The sequence below is a fragment of the Lissotriton vulgaris genome, chromosome 1_1 (genome assembly GCF_964263255.1).
Source record: "Lissotriton vulgaris chromosome 1_1, aLisVul1.2, whole genome shotgun sequence".
In the NCBI taxonomy this organism is placed as follows: domain Eukaryota; kingdom Metazoa; phylum Chordata; class Amphibia; order Caudata; family Salamandridae; genus Lissotriton; species Lissotriton vulgaris.
In genome coordinates this window covers 1,401,282,391-1,401,298,502 of record NC_141685.1, presented here as the reverse complement: position 1 = coordinate 1,401,298,502, position 16,112 = coordinate 1,401,282,391, and the positions used below count along the sequence as shown (strand labels likewise).

The following is a 16,112-nucleotide window of genomic DNA, read 5'->3' as shown; positions in this document are numbered from 1 at the left end:
AAAAGGATCTCATGGCGGAAAGGGAAATCCGAAACACTGAACGGTCATTAGGACAAGCTAGATCTTTGCAAGTCCCCGAGGTAATTGAATCGAAACCTGTATATGAAATGTCCTGTTTACACTTGACAGGTCGGCATAAGGAGCTAGATGTGAAGGTAAAATAGTAATAGGGTTTTTTGCAACTACTTAACAGATTCAAGCAGGACATAACAAAGCACTACTGAACTCTGACTCCATACATAACTGTGGGAAGTTTTCATAAATTATGTAATTTACAAGACTGTGCCAGAAAATTGTTTTGCAAAAGCGGCCTTTCCAAAGATAGGAGATATCATTTTCAATGGTCTTTAAAAAACATGTTGAATAGCACGACGATTGACATTAATACGTAAAAAGGTGCGAATACTCTGTATGCTACTACAGCTGAAGCCTAGTCTCTTCCAGGAAAGCATCTTTGGCTCAGATCACTATCGCATTCGAACCCCACTCTAACGCCTCAGAATTCAAAAAGACATTTTATCATAGGAATATGATCTAATAAAGAATGCCACTCGTGCCAATGAGAGCGACCTTGATAAAAATGATGTCACTGCTTAGACTGTATGTTTGAAAGCTTTGCATGATTCACTAAGGTGGCTGCAATGTTTTTCTCCAATCACGCTTTTAAAATCAGCAGCGTGTTACATTAATGCTGACTGAGTACTTTTTGGGTCTGTTGTCGAAAGTCATTATGCATAATACCCATCACTACCCCGGGCTTTGGATCATGCCACTTCTTATCCTTGGATTGCCTTGTTATTAATCTCATTTGCTGGTTTATCAGTGACTTTCTTTCTTCATTTTGTGTTTTCCCCTCCCCTGAAGCATACTTTTTTTTTAACCTTCTACTGCGTACATTTAGGAACTACTTTCTTCTTTTGCTGCAAGCACTCCATGGGAGTGCATGTGTGTCTGCAGCTCTCATCCTGTGCTTGTGTTTCTGCTCTCATCCTCACATCCCTGGTGTTCTTCGTGTTGTCCTCTCCAACGCTTAGCTCATCTGTTGCTTCTTCCATCTACCCCTCTCTGTTTTTATATCTTCCCCCAATGCCCTCCGTAGCTCGCCCACACCTCTCCTCTCAGAACTGATCTTGAAGGTGCTAATTTGCTTCCCCCCCCCCTAACGTTGTTCTCCCAGCCCTACCCGTCCTGTTTTTTTTTTTTTTTACTTCTTTTTTACATCTTAGGAGGACAGGACAGCTGCAATTTGCTACCAGGGCGCTCCTTTTTCAAAGTACGCTTCCATGCAACATATCATTGATTTTTGTTTAATTTGGTGCTCCAAGATGGGCTTCCATCTTGGAATGATATGTTAAAAAAGAAAATGGCCACGGTCTCATGATGTATGAACACACGTGTCATCACACTGGGGACAGATTTTGGTTTACATTTTTTTTCAGTTTTCTTTTTGACAATGCTCTTCAGCATCAACAGGAAGCATAGGCAAAGCCAAAAGGATGTTTAACTTCTTTCAAAAGCGAGAAGTTCTGGCTTTGATTGTTGTGCATGTTTCAGTGCACCCAAGGGTGAGTTAAAAATAAGACTGGTGTTGCAAAAGACATCACCTTAAACTTCCCTCACCGTACTTTCTTTCTATGACGCATTATTCTTCACAGCAAGTTGCTGAGGTGCTTTCGATGGCATGCCACTCAGCCCTTTATCCACATAATAATTTTCTAAATGAAGATGGATGGGTGCTGCATGTGAGCAATGTTCTGCATGCCAATGTCCAGAACAAATGCCGGGACCACTGAGCACTTGGAAGAGTAGACTGTGCTCTCTTTGTACCCCTATTCTGCAGAGAAATGGTCTTAAATGTTGCCTTTACATGGATAAGAACTGAATTGTGTCATATGTAGCATATATTTCAGACACCAAGACCATTTGTACATTCACCCAGGATCCTGCAATGGGTGAATACATGCAGAAGAAGGGCACAGGACATAGAAGAAGTGGCAACGAACTTCTGAGTTCCTGAACCCGAAAGCATGAAGACATGCACATCATTGCAATGGCAGTCAACGCATGCATACTGTGGCAAGTACCCTGAGAAAGAGGCACTTTGGAAACATTTATGCAAGGGACACAGAATTGCATCACGTTATTATGTAACAACTACCACTTTCAGGCAAATAAATGAGTTAAATGAATGGGCCTTTTTTCTAAATAAACTAACATTATGAAATCTCCAACAAAGATCCACACCTGCAAACAAAAGCTCAAACAGTAAATAACTGTAAAAAAAAACCTGAATAAACAAGCTTAGGTCAGAGCTAGGTTATGAATTTCCATGATTTCTTTTAAAAGACATATTTTAAAAGTGCCAAAACAGTAGACCATAAACGTCTACAGCATGCGCAAAATCTAGCTGAGATATTGCCATGACAAAAGAGTACCTTTAAGGGTTTGTGGCAACAACCATGAGGTTAGATAGGTATACCAAAGGTGCATGCTGCTACACTTGTGTGATAGTTGTTAATATTGAGCATACCCAACTACTATCACTTCTCTTCACGGTGGATATCTATTTCCTTTGCTGAACCTTAAAGAGCAGATGGCAGGTAATAGGACTCCATAAAGAGGCAAGGTTCTAACCTCTGACTACTCTTCACTACAGACACTATTAGGCAAGCTTCTGTCAACTTCTCTTCTGGTGTCATCACTACAGAAGCTTTGTTTCTTTCTCTTGACTCTCTCCAAATAATGAAAAATAAATCTCAACTTGTGTGCTTGCTAATCCAGTCGTGGATGTCCTTCTCTCTCTATTCTTCCCCTCTCTGTGGGTAAAACAAGTTATAATCAACCCAGAGACGCAATATGCACTGGAAAAACTGAAATACTGAGCTAACCCGGGTTAAAGAGTCACATCAAACAACTGGTAACTTTCACCACAGATCAAATACAATAAACTCTTCTACGTCCACCATATATTACAACCAATCATTCAATACTCAACCACTGGCCTAGCAAGGGCACTGTGAGGCCTAAGGCAAGCAAGTAAACTGGGCCCCAACACCTGGTTTAATACTGAACATTAGCCACTAAATGGGGTGAAGTGGGCCCCTCACACTCCTGGACCTTGTTGCTACTACATATGCCCTATTATCGATAGCTACAACGCAGAGCCCAAGTTTGTAACACAACTGGCACCACAATACTCTATGATCCTGACTCCAGTCAGCCTAGAACCCTGCAGATACGTGCACTTTGCTCATAGTCAAGAAGGGGGCAAGGCCGCAGCAATTTCTAACCGAACACTAACAACATATTAAACATTTAATTGTGACTATTTCCAAAGATGACTACATTCACTGAGCTAAGCAAACAGAAAGGGAGATATGAGGTAAATCAAATGTATAACGTACTTAGAGGTTCTGATGTATCTGCACTGAGCAATTAAACCTTACAACTGCTTGTCATGAGCTGAGAAGCAGAAAGATTTACAGACAGGTTTGATATATGAAATCTTATGGTTTGTGAGGATGACTAACTTTAAAATTAAAATTCTTCATGTATTTTAGTCGACCTTAGGCAGGGCTAATGAAAATCCTAGATGATGTTGAAGAAATGAATAGCACTGTCTTTGATCTCCTTTGAAGCAATACGAGAAACATAGCACAAACAAGACTTACGATAGCAAACTACAACGTAGGATGTGGCTCTTTCAGATTGTCAAGGATACTAGATGTGTCCCCAACTCGGAATGGTTCATAAGTCGAGAAAAAAAACTCTGCACAGAGAGTAGTAATCAAAAGGCGAACAGAATTCCATTTGTGGTACATATCGCCTAACCTATTAACCACTATTCACCACACTAAATAAGGGTGGGTAGAATGAAACACCGAGCCCTCCCCTACTTCCAGACACCAATATTCCAAAGACCAATAATTCACACTAGGTCAACACAGTTATCTTTTCAAATGTGAATCATGGAAGGGTTACTTCAATTCCCTTTATCAACTTGAATGAAAACTGAAAGGTTGGGGTTCGAGGATGACAGCTTTTAGTGGCCTACTGAACCAAAGAACTAAAAGGGAAGCTCGCGGAAACTAACCACTTCTTAACTGTTTTTTGTAAGAGGAAGCAAACAAGTGGCTGGTTTCTATAATGCATAGCCAACTTGTTGTGCCCACATAGCAGTAAAAATCCCACTCGAAACAGATTTGGTAAAAAAAGGTTGCAGTTTAAAGATGGGGAACTATGAAGGAGCAGTATGGTCTTGGTGTGCGCAATCAAGAGGAAACAAAAATAAACAAATGTGAAGGAGTGACAATGCCCGATTAACTTCAAGTAACAAAAAAAACAAATAAAAAACGACTTAATGTCCAGTTAAACCAAAAATAACAGGTCATCAATGGTGGGCAGCATTTTCTACCTTTTGGGATAGAAAAAACATAAGTCAATGGAATGAAGCATCTATCAGATGACATGCATTTGATTCCCATCATAACACAGCCATTAACTAGTAATGAACATGCCATTCTGAATGGTACAGTGATTCAGCAGCACAAAGGCTGAGTTTCGCATTCGCAATAACTTACTTGCCAGTGCATTTTTCCCTGCTGCATGGTATGCAACAATGAATTTTTTCCCATCTCTGTCTTCTGTCTTTGTCTCTAACCCAGGAAACAAGTTTTTGATTGCTTGGTGGATAACAGTTCTTTTTTCTTTTGAATCCTCCACCACCTGTCAACAAAAATAACAATGCAAATCTTGTCATTGCATTGCAAGACCTAAAGGGGTTAATGAATTAGCGAGTTTTGACATGACAGTAAATAGGTACATTTGAACCATGATTTCAGGATTTAATCCACAGAGAAAGTCATGAAGTCCGCTTAAAAGGTAAGAAGTTAAATCCTTAAAACTTTCATTAGGCACCAAACTGTAATGAAAGAAAATGCTGAAATCAACTGACACGGTTAATGATTAATGTTGTTGGATTTTTTTAAGATTATCTGCATTCCTGACAGCATGGACTAACCATATTTAAATTCTAGATAAGGATTGGAGGCGAGAATTAGGCATAGCATTTTCTTTATTTAGGTCCAGCAACTACACCATCAAAGTCAAACCATGGACTGATTTTCGCGTGAACCTTGGGAATTAAACCAGTCTTTCAGTCATTAGCTAGCAATCCCTACAGCAAGCGTGACTCCTTCCTTCACCCCTTTCTTCCCTTATCTAGAAAAAGATAAGTGCTCCTAAAATATCCTTTAATATTCTTCAGTTACATGATATGTGCTGGTGTTAGGAATGTCTTTGTCATTGACTGGTTGGCCCATGCATTAGCTTAACTATTTTATATTTCACAGGTACAGGAGAGGCTGGGGTGATTTCACACCTGTGCATCCCAGATTTGTGACCGGGCACATCGGTGTGATGCAGTCCAACCACTGTTGAGGGCGCAGGCAGGTTGCCCCATTCAGAGTTATGCCTGCCAGCTGCGTTTTTCCGCATACTCGTAGCTGCCAAGGTTTCAGATTGCCTGTGTGGGATATTTTCATAATTTCAGTGTAATTATGAGTGACATTCAATGACTATGAGTGACATTCAATGACTATGAGTGACACCTTCTCGCCATCAGTATAATCTCACCCACACTTAGTAGTAAGTAGCATGGCACAGCCCACAGACTAGGTCGGATACCTGTTGCCAGGCGGCAGCCAGAGAAACAATACATTAAACAGATTCCCTGAGTTAGCCAGCCTACGCATCTTTGGCTGGCATTCAATCAAATTAATGGCATGATCAGATCATGATCAGTTGACGGAGGAAACTGGAACTACACACTTCAGGATGCAGTTCTTTTGCATGACAATCTCAGGCGATGCGGTAATGCAGGAAAATTACCAGAAATGCGTTATTCTAACACAAGATGCATGGCACCTGGCAGGGTTGCATACTTTCACCCGAGCCATCAGCAGTTATACAACCCAAGCAGCAGGGACACTTCGGCAGTGCTGCGGTGCCATTGACTCCCCAGGGGCAAAAGAAAAGATTTAAAAGTGGCAATAATCTTCACTGGCAGGACTGGAGAGCCTGGAATGGGATGCCCCCCGAGTTGTGTTTGTAAGATTCAATACTCATCAAGTGAGTGCCCAGGATCGGCCAGTGAATTTAACGTGGGTGTTCCCACCATTAGACCCCATTGATCCTTGGCCTAGTTACATGCAAGGTGTACGCCATTTCCCCTCTAAGGGAGCACCAAGGCATACGCCTTACATTTACCTTGCCTGCCCGGCATCCTTCCACAGCACTATCAAGGCTCACAATGTACCAAAGGGAAGACTCCTATCATCAGGAGGAGGAAGTAGTACAGTTCATCCCATGGCCTGACAACCCCGACAGACGCAGTAGCTGCCTCCGGCAAAAAGGCAGTAATTTCTGCCTTGGCACATCTGGAAACAACACTCATGCAGCTGGCTTCAGCTGCACAGCATCCCTTCCCCTAGGGGTGAGGGAGGACCAACTAGGTCCCTCGAGACCTGAACAACCTACTAGGCAGCCCTCTAACCTTTCTAAAGAGAGGCCCAAGCAACGTAGGGATCCCAAACCTATAGAAGATGCTTTCAATCATCTAGAAAAGGCTTTCTTAGACAGAGAGCACCCTCAGTCAGATCAGAGGGCATGGACATCAGGGGATACCACCCTACCCTTCCTGGAGGCTCCCCCCCATTTCTACAGGCTACGAACCAGACTCCTGTGACCGTGGCACCCTAAACCACACCCACCCCTCAAAGTCCCACCTGATGATTCCCACAGTGATGCCACCTCATCTGACATGATGACACCAGAAATTATCTATAATCCCCATTAGACTTAATGGGTCTCAGACAATAAAGTGGCCGCTAGCATGCTTGGCTGTCTTCATAAACCTTTGTACAAGAAGTTACGGAAGTGATTGAGAGCTGAGTGCCCTCACTCCAGCCCCAGAGATTGATGTAAAGATGGCTATGTTTCTAGCCAAATACATTAGGCAACCTACGAAAGAGATTAACCGATCTTGGCGCGCCTGCCAGGACAAACTCTTAGATATGGTGTGTCCCCTTACCAAAAATGTTGACATGACAGAAAAGGCCAAACAATCTGGTTTTCTCATCTCTTCAGACATTTCGCCAGGATGGGCCCGACGGCTGATAATTTGCTTGGGAAACACAAACTACACCATTTCAACAGAACGACAAAGGTCTCTGTTGAGCAAAGCAGATCTCAAACTGGGGGATTTAACCGCTACTGAGGCAGGAGCTGTTGTACCTAGAGTTCTCTTTGGAGACCCATTAATAAAAGATCTTGGCAGATTTGTTACTTAGCTCCTTAGATAAGGCCCAAACCTCCATCTAAAGAGTTTTTGCCACTAGGGTTTTCCCCTGGGCCAGCAGAGGAAGGCGGGGCTCAGCCGCCTGCACACTCAGGAAACTGGCAGGATATGTTCTGAGTGGGGGCTTCTTTACCACACGAAATGCTGTTCGCACAAGGAGCAGAGGGGCATGTCAACTGTCAGTTTATATCCTAGTAAATCTGACCCCTTCAACTTACAATTTAGGGGGAAGCGGGGGGCAGGTTAGCAAAAGTCCTGCACAACTGGACCAAATAACTGTAGGAAAGAGCCCCTTTTTGTCATGGTCATTTGCCAATCTTACAGATGTTTTTCGACTGATGTACACTGGGTCTCTGCTAACCAGGCCCAGTACCAGTGCTTTTCCCTAAAATAAGGTAAAAAACTCCAATTGTCACCAAATTGGTCCACACATTGGCACCCCTGTAAGTCCCTAGTAAGTGGTACCGTGGTACCTAGGGCATGTACTATGCCACCCTTAGAGACCTCCTATAAATTGAAAGCAACCTGCTATCTGAGACTGTGTGTCATGGTGCAAACCATGAGTGAAAAAAAAACATGGCAAGCTCACTGTATGCCATGCCAAAGTCACAGCATGCAATATATGCAAGTCACCCCTACAGTAGTCCTTGTAGCCCTAAGTCAGGGTGCATTATATTACATGTGAGGGCATGTCTGCATAAGCAGATACGGCCATATGCTATTTAGTTAAATTACTAAATGGTACAAGTGAACAGGGATCCCATTTTGAGTATATGTACTGAGCACTGGTCATTACACGTTCCCCAGATACGTGATGGCTTCACTGAAACCTATGTTGTTTGGTATCAGACACCTTGTCTTAATAAATCCACACTGATTCCAATACTGGTTTTATTATGACATGCAACCAGAGGGTACCTTAGAGGTGCCTCCTGAAACCTACTAGTCCTCTAGTGTGCTGGTTGACTGCTCCTGCCCAGCCTACCACCACAGGCAAGTTTCTGAGCCCCTGTATTTGAAAGCCCACGCTCTCTAAAGCCAGACACAATGACTGCTTCAGAGGAAGGTGTTCACACCTCCTCCAGAAGGATGGCTAGTGATTTAGCATATCAAGGCCAGGGACGTCAAACTCCCTGCCCCTTTGATAGGCGACCCTGCCTTCCCTCAGACCTGCGAGATGCCACCTCCTGCTGCCCTGAGGTCCATTTGGCACCAGGACAGGTGGGAAATTAGCTATGCAGTAGGGCGTTGCACCACCAGACTAGTCACACCCCTAAGGTGGGCTACCTGATGTGTTCCACAAAAGAAGGGTTCCACTATTTTGATTTTGGTGAAATTAGGAACTCTGGGAAAGGATTATGCCCACTCCCCACAGGAAGGTGTCATATAGGGGGAGTAGTGACCCCAACGGTAAGCAGCCCATTGGCTACTACTCTCCACTCCCCTTAACACCCCTAAATCAGTATTTAGGTGGGCTCCTGACACCAGGAACTCAGATTCACCTGACCAAAGAAGAAGGACAAGGAAGAGGTGAAGACTGCAAGAACTGAAGACTAGCTGTGGACTTGGCGCCAAAGCCTGGCTGCCTGCTTCGGTCTTGACAATTGCAAAGACCCGATTAGTCCTGCAGCTATGTATCCTCCAAAAGCCTCGGAGGGGTGCCAGCACTTCGTCAACCATCAACATCTTCTTTGAAGTGGAAGAGCCACTTCCCTCTAGACACTGACCAGAATGTCCGGTTCACTGAACTGCTGATCCACCGGGTCCACCAAAGCAGCATGCACCTGGGAGGAGGTCACCAAGCCCCAGCAGGTAAGATCTGTCTTCCCACCAAATCTGGAGACGCCAGAACCCCGAGAAGCCGCCCTGCATCACTACTAGGGGTGCCAGATCCCTTGCAGCAACCATGCCTTGTTTAGTTAAGGGTGACGCAAACACCAGCAAGACCGACCTACCAAAGAGGGAACTCAGTTTTACCGAGGCCAGCACTAAGGATGGAACTGCTGTTCTGTTTTGTCCCAATCTCCAATTTGACGCCAAAAATGACAGCCTCCAAAGCAAGCGACCCACCGGACAAAACACCTCTGCACCCAAGACAGACAGCCTGAATTCAAGCCTTCTTCTCAGTGCACCCTTGCTCCAGAGACCCTCAAGAACTGAGCCCACTTTGGGTTCAGACAGACTAGTCCCCAAGCTCCCACTTGCAGCATTTTAGTGCTACAGGTTTCTCTATAGACTTCAGTGGTAGCATTCGAGGCTAGCCTTGCGACCAGCACCTCTGCATCCGGACACACCAGGGCAAGTAACCTAAAACTGCAGGTGGTTCTAAGGACCTTGGCCCCTATTTACCTTAAGTCCAGAAGAAATTCCCTGTAAGTCGACTGCAAGTGACCCTATGCTGTGTATGTTTCTCCCATTGAATAACACTACACCGTTCAAAGCTAATGCCTTGAATCTGACAGCTGTATTTTCTAAGTGTTTTGAAAATCGCTAACTTGAAAAGTGCATACCAAATCTCGTAGACCATGGTGTCTAAATAAAGCTAAAAATATGTTTTTTCTAAATTGGTCTTGGATTTCCTTTGTGTGTGCAACACTCCCCTCTGATAAGCCTAAGGCTGCATGACCACACTACCACAAAGACAGCACCTTGGGATTGCTAGAGCAAGCCCCTGTCCACTAGTAAGGGATACCTAGACTCTGCACAGTGCACTTCATTTTGGTACACTATATAGAGCCAGCTTCCTACATTCGTGGTGCAGTGGTGGGATACAAGACTTTGCATTCGCTGTAGCCCTCTGTCAATAAGTCAGTCCACTAAGGAATCCACAATTCATTTTAATAAAAAATTGAATTTTAAATTTTTCGCTAAAATTCTTTATCTGAACTGTTAGGGCCTCCCCCAATCCAACCTATATTAGATTTAAAAAGTGTACTAGTAGTTAGGCCTTAAAAGTCTGTTTTAAAATTATTGTAGATTTTCTAAAAAAAAGTCCAACTACATTAAAACAGGTCAACCTCAGAGGAGAGAGTTGAGGAGCTCAACTTGACCCCTTACCTGCAACTTAGTGTGAAGAATTCAAAGGACCTCTGCAAGACTTACAAAATTGCAACTGGGTCTAAACCAACCAAACCACAACTCCAGGAGTTGCTTACTGAGTTTGATTGAGCACAGGCAAGAGAAGAACACACCGACCATATTGAAGATGACCATGGCAGTGAAGATGAAATTGACAACCGTTTTCATGGTGATAGCCCACCTTCCAATACCCCAGAGGAAGAGGAAAACAATAAGAAATTCTTCCCTAAAATTGTACCCAGAGGTAGGCCAGGCCACTCCAGTTCCACAGAAAAAGTAAAGGATCCAGACCAGGAGCTGGAGAGACTAGCTAGAAGAGCACCCCTGAAGGCCTAAAAACAGGCCATAGAGCAAGAAAGGGCTGAGGTGAATCTAGCACCCCTGAATGGTGACAGCAGGAAGATTAACAGAGTTTAAGACGAAATATTGGATCTCAAAAACCCCCAAATATGCGGAGGGTAATGATATCACAAAATGGTTTACAGCCTTTGAGAGTGCTTTTAAAAGTAGAAAGCTCAACCAAAAGTATTGGGGCTCTCTACTCTGGGAGCTTTTTTCAGGCAAGTGCAGGGATAGACTCCCGACACTTAATGAGGAAGATGCTGTGTCCTATGAAGTCAAGAAGGATACTCTGATTGAGGGCTTTGGACTCACCACTGAAGAGTGCAAGTTTAAGTTCATGGAGACTCACAAAGCCTCGAGTCAGTCCCGAGTTGATTTTGCTGACTTCTCAGTCAAATCACTAGGTGACTGGTTGAAGGGCAATTAAGTGGAAGACTATGAAGGGCTCTTTAATCTGTTGATGAAAGAGCACCTGTTAAGTAATTGTACATCAGAAAAACTGCATCAATATTAGTGGATCTAGTGTTGGTTTCTTCCGAGAGCTGGGGAAGAAGGCTTACCACTGGGTCAAACCTAGGGTGTTGAGAAAGACCCATGGTGGGTGTGACCACTAGAAAGGGGTTGCTAATTTACACCCACCCCTCCTCAAACAGGAAAGATGTGGGATAGTTTAAAGAAAAAGGTAAAGAGCCTTCCAAAGGCTCCAAAAACATGTTGAGGAGGGTGAGCCCAGACACATTTCACAATCAAAGGGTGGGTATCGGGTAAGAACTGGGATCCTAAAAAGGCTTGGTGTTTTAACTGTAAGACCCTTAGAGACAGAACTGGTGACTCGTCCTGTCCCAAAAAGGTTTCCACTAGTGCACCTCCAGTTTCTACTAGGGTGGTGAGTCTCCAGATGGGAACCTTGGTGTGCCCTAACCGGGTGAGAGCGCACACTGAAGCTCCTTTAGTCTCATAGGGTGGGGTGGCTATAGCTACCCTGGATGTCTGGCCCAGTAACCTGGAGATATACAGATAAAAGCCACATATCAAGAGAGATTGAAGCAGACATTCTGAGGGATACAGGTGCAAGTGTCATCATGGTGACTGAAAGTGGATATCCCCAGCCAATACTTGACTGGACAAACTTATTCAGTCATCCGTGCCAACAACCATTCCAAGGTCCATCCCATGGCAACGGTGACCTTAGATTGGTGAGAGGTTATTGGCCTGAAAAAGGTGGTTGTGTCATCTGCAATTTCAGTCCAGTGTCTGCTAGGAAATGATCTGGAGACCTCATCATGGGCTGAGGTAGAGCTAAGATTCCATGCAGCAGTGCTGTGAGTACCTGAATGGGTGTTTGAAAGCTCGAGCACAGTGCAAAGCCCAGGATGAAAAAGAGGAGCTGGAGCCTGGAATAATGGCCCAACCCTCCAAGAAGTCAGGAAAAGATATAAGTCAGAAACCCACAGAACCTACTGGAAGGGACTCCTGTACATAAAGGCCAGATACCCCAAGTCTGGTACCAGTAGGAGAGTGGTAGTGCCTTAGTTAGACACATAGTTCTTACTCTCATTGGCACATGACATACCCCCAACTGGGTACCTTGGGCAGACAAAGACCTGGAGGAGGTTAGTCACCCACTTCTACTACCCAGGTATGTCCCAGAAATTGAAAGAGTTACCCGCCCCAACAATTAGCGAGCGGAGAAGACCGAGGCGGAGATGACGCCGCCAACAACGGCGACCCTGCTCGGGGGTCCAGATTCAGGTAACTGTTTCAGACGTCTGGTAATGCGACGGAACTTGAAGATGACACGAATGTCTCAGACGTTGAGGAACAGACGGAACAATCCCTACACCCGTTGGCCGTTGCCATCCGAGAATTGGAACAAGGGGAGACTGGCAACACGGAGGCTACTGAACCAGAAACGCAGGACTCCCATTATTGAGAAAATTCGGGACTGAGATCCAAAATGGCAGTTCTTTGCTTAGGGACACGCAAGTAGCATTTCTTTTTTTTCTGTTCTTGGGGTGGGCATACACCACGTTCGAACTTGCATTTGGACAGCTAGACATTTCTTAGCTGGGGTTGTTTGAGGGGTGGGCGACAGACCTTGCCGCCTGGTAGTCCGAGCTGTCGATGGTTGTACGGGCGGGATGGCCGGGAGGTACAGGTGGGGTGGGGGAGGTGGGGGAAGGGGTTGTTCATACAGTTTGGTTGTTTGAGAGGGGGGAAGGGGGGGTACACAGTTGAGTGAACACAGTCATGGGGGTTGGTGCATTCTGTGGCTTTCTACTGCGGGCGATCGCCCGCCTCGTCTAACCCAACTGCCCGGATGGCAAGAAAATTGTTGCCATGATCTATGGCCACTGAGAAACTGCAAGTCCTGACATGGAATGTGAACGGGCTGGGTAGCAAGATAAAGCGGGGACTGGTGAGCAACTATCTCAAGAGAGTAGGCCCAGACATCATTTTCCTGCAAGACACACACCTTAAGGGCACGGCCTGTGCATTCATAGCTAGGGGTAGATACAAAGTACTAGGGCAGGGGAGTAGCGATTATTGTTAAGAACACCTTCCCATTCCCTATCACACGTACATGGGGGGACCCACTAGGACATGTATAGGGGTACAGGGGACTTGGCGCAGACGCACCTACACTCTTGTTTCAGTATATGCACCTCCCAAATTGCAGGCGACTACGCTGAAGATGCTAGCGACCATACTCCTAGACACCTCCGATACCATACAGATAGTGGGTGGTGATTTTAACGATGTGATGGATAGGGGCCTAGATAGATCAGGAGCGTCTAGCACCCGAGGGACTCAGACTCCCCTTGCTCAAATAATGTCCGAGATAGGCCTCACCGATGTCTGGAGACTGCTACACCCTGACACTACAGCGTACTCATTCTACTCGGCTCTGCACAAGGTGTTCTCCAGACTGGATTATGTATTCATGCCCAGGCAGGAATTACACATGGAGGGCAAGGCGGAATACTTGGTGAGAGGTCTCTCGGACCACTCGCCGCTACTAGTGTCAATGGGCCGTTCTGGATATGGAAGGGAGGCCTCGTGGCGCCTTGCCGCTTGGGACCTCACAAATGAGACAATACTTAAGGGCATTAGAACAGATGCACGGGTATACCTGGCTGAAAATGATGGGTCGGTGGATTCGGCAGTGACCTTGTGGGAGGCACTGAAGCCAGTGATGAGAGACAGAATAAATAGCAGGTTGGGGGAGGAGAAGAGGAGGCGTCAGGAAGAGGTGGGGAATGTTGAACGGGATATAGTGGAGCTTGAGAGAGAACACTTACTTACAAAAAGTACCACAACCTTACGTAAACTGCTGGACCACCAGAGACGGTATCGGGAACTGGTGTCGGAGGAGGCAAGAACGCAGAACCTGGCCACACTCCACCGACTGTACGACGTGGGGGATAAGTCGGGTAAACTTCTAGCCTGGCTCAGTCGTAGGGAGAGAGCGGCGCGGTGGGTAGATGAAGTCATAGATGAGAAGGGGAGGAGTGTGCGCTCAGACCCCCACATTGCGGATGCGTTCGCGACTTATTATGAACGCTTCTATGAAGCCAGACAATTGGGCATGTGCGAGGATTCTCTCCACTATATGTCACGGGTCGCTCTGCCTGCAGTGGACGCTGAGGCCCTACCCGCGCTGGAGGCCGACATCTCCTTGGAGGAGGTAAAGGCTGCCATTGCCGGACTGAAGCCGGGCAAAATGCCGGGACCAAACAGGTTCCCTCCGGAATTCTTTAAGGGCACGGCTGATATACTAGCTCCTCATCTGAAAAATCTTTTTCTTGAAGCGTACAAGGGGGGAGGCCTGCCCGCTGACCTCACCATGGCGACCATAATTCCCATACACAAAGAGGGCAAACCCCGGGAGGATTGTGCCTCATATCGACCCATCTTCCTGTTGAATACGGAGGTGAAGCTCCTTGCCACGGTGTTGGCGCGACGACTGAGAACAGTAATACCCGACCTGATACATTTAGACCAAACCGGCTATCTGCCAGACAGGGCCACGAAATTCAACCTCAGGCGCACACACAACTGGCTGCAGAGGGGTAGGGTACCGCCACATTGGTTTCTTTCTTTAGATGCCGAAAAGGCCTTTGACTCGGTGCATTGGCCGTTCCTAGAGGCCGCCCTACAAAAATTTGACTTCGGCCCAAAATTCCGAACGTGGGTGCGCCTTCTCTATGCCAACCCGAGAGCCAAAGTAAGAGTAAACGGGAGGCTCTCCCGCGAAATTTCGATCCAAAGAGGCACCCGTCAGGGCTGCCCTCTATCACCGCTTCTTTTCACGTTAACGATTGAAGTACTGGCGGCCAGGATTAGGCAAAACCATAAGATCTCCGGATTTCGGGTCGCTGACACAGACGAGACGCAGGAGAAATTGTCCCTATACGCGGACAATGTCCTACTCTACCTCACTGACCCAAAGACCACTGTACCTGAATTGTTCCGGGAGCTGGACTGCTACGGCAGTTACTCCGGATATGGGATAAACTGGCACAAGTCTGTCCTTTTCGACCCCAGAGAGAATACGAGTGGGGAGGCTCTTCCGGACAGGCTGGTGGTATCCGCGGAAGGCTTCCAATATACATCACGCTGGACAGGCAACTGTCGTGCCACAAAAATGTGGAGAGAATACTCATGAACTCCACATCTGATATGGACCGCTGGCGCCAGCTCCCTTTGACACTCCTGGGCAGAGCGGCACTGTATAAAATGGTAGTATTACCCAAGTTTGTGTACGCCATGCAAAATGAATATTATCCAATCCCAGACAGCCTAATAAGAAAAATTCACGCTGACCTTCGAGCTTTTCTATGGCTGGGTAAGCAGCCGAGAATCGCACTGACCACCCTCCAACGCCATCAATATAGTGGTGGAATCTCACTCCCAAATCTTGAAGCCTACTATTGGGTGACAGCACATGTCCCCCATTAATGACTGGCTCCATGCTCCGGCGGACCACCCTACGTATGCACTAGAGCGTAACAAACTATCCCCGCATAATCTGCTGTCATATCTATACGGCAGGCCGGCGAAGAGGTCATTGCTCCCGGCCACAAGCATCACACTCCGGGCCTGGAGACAGGCCACGAGACGCACAGGATGGGATAAGAAGCCCACCCGACAGACTCCACTCTGGCAATGCACATGGCTCCCCGAGATGCATAAGCTTACCAGCTTTAAAAGGTGGGATGATATTGGAATTTCCACGATAGGGGATGTCATCGCTAAAGGAGAACTGAAACCCTTCGCGACCTTGCAGGCAGAATATGGGCTCCATTGCACGCAGTTTTTTAAATACATCCAA

At 46.1% G+C, this 16,112-nt stretch overlaps 1 protein-coding gene across 3 annotated transcripts in view; it reads right to left on the bottom strand.

Annotated features, from left to right (window-relative positions):
* PUS7 (pseudouridine synthase 7) overlaps window positions 1–16,112 on the bottom strand; it is a 330,471-nt gene that overhangs the window by 230,791 nt on the left and 83,568 nt on the right. For all 3 annotated transcript variants that reach the window (XM_086967051.1, XM_086967056.1, XM_086967062.1), the window contains one exon: window positions 4,581–4,725. In XM_086967051.1, the coding sequence (XP_086823177.1) occupies window positions 4,581–4,725 (145 nt within the window). The remainder of the gene's footprint in view (window positions 1–4,580; window positions 4,726–16,112) is intronic.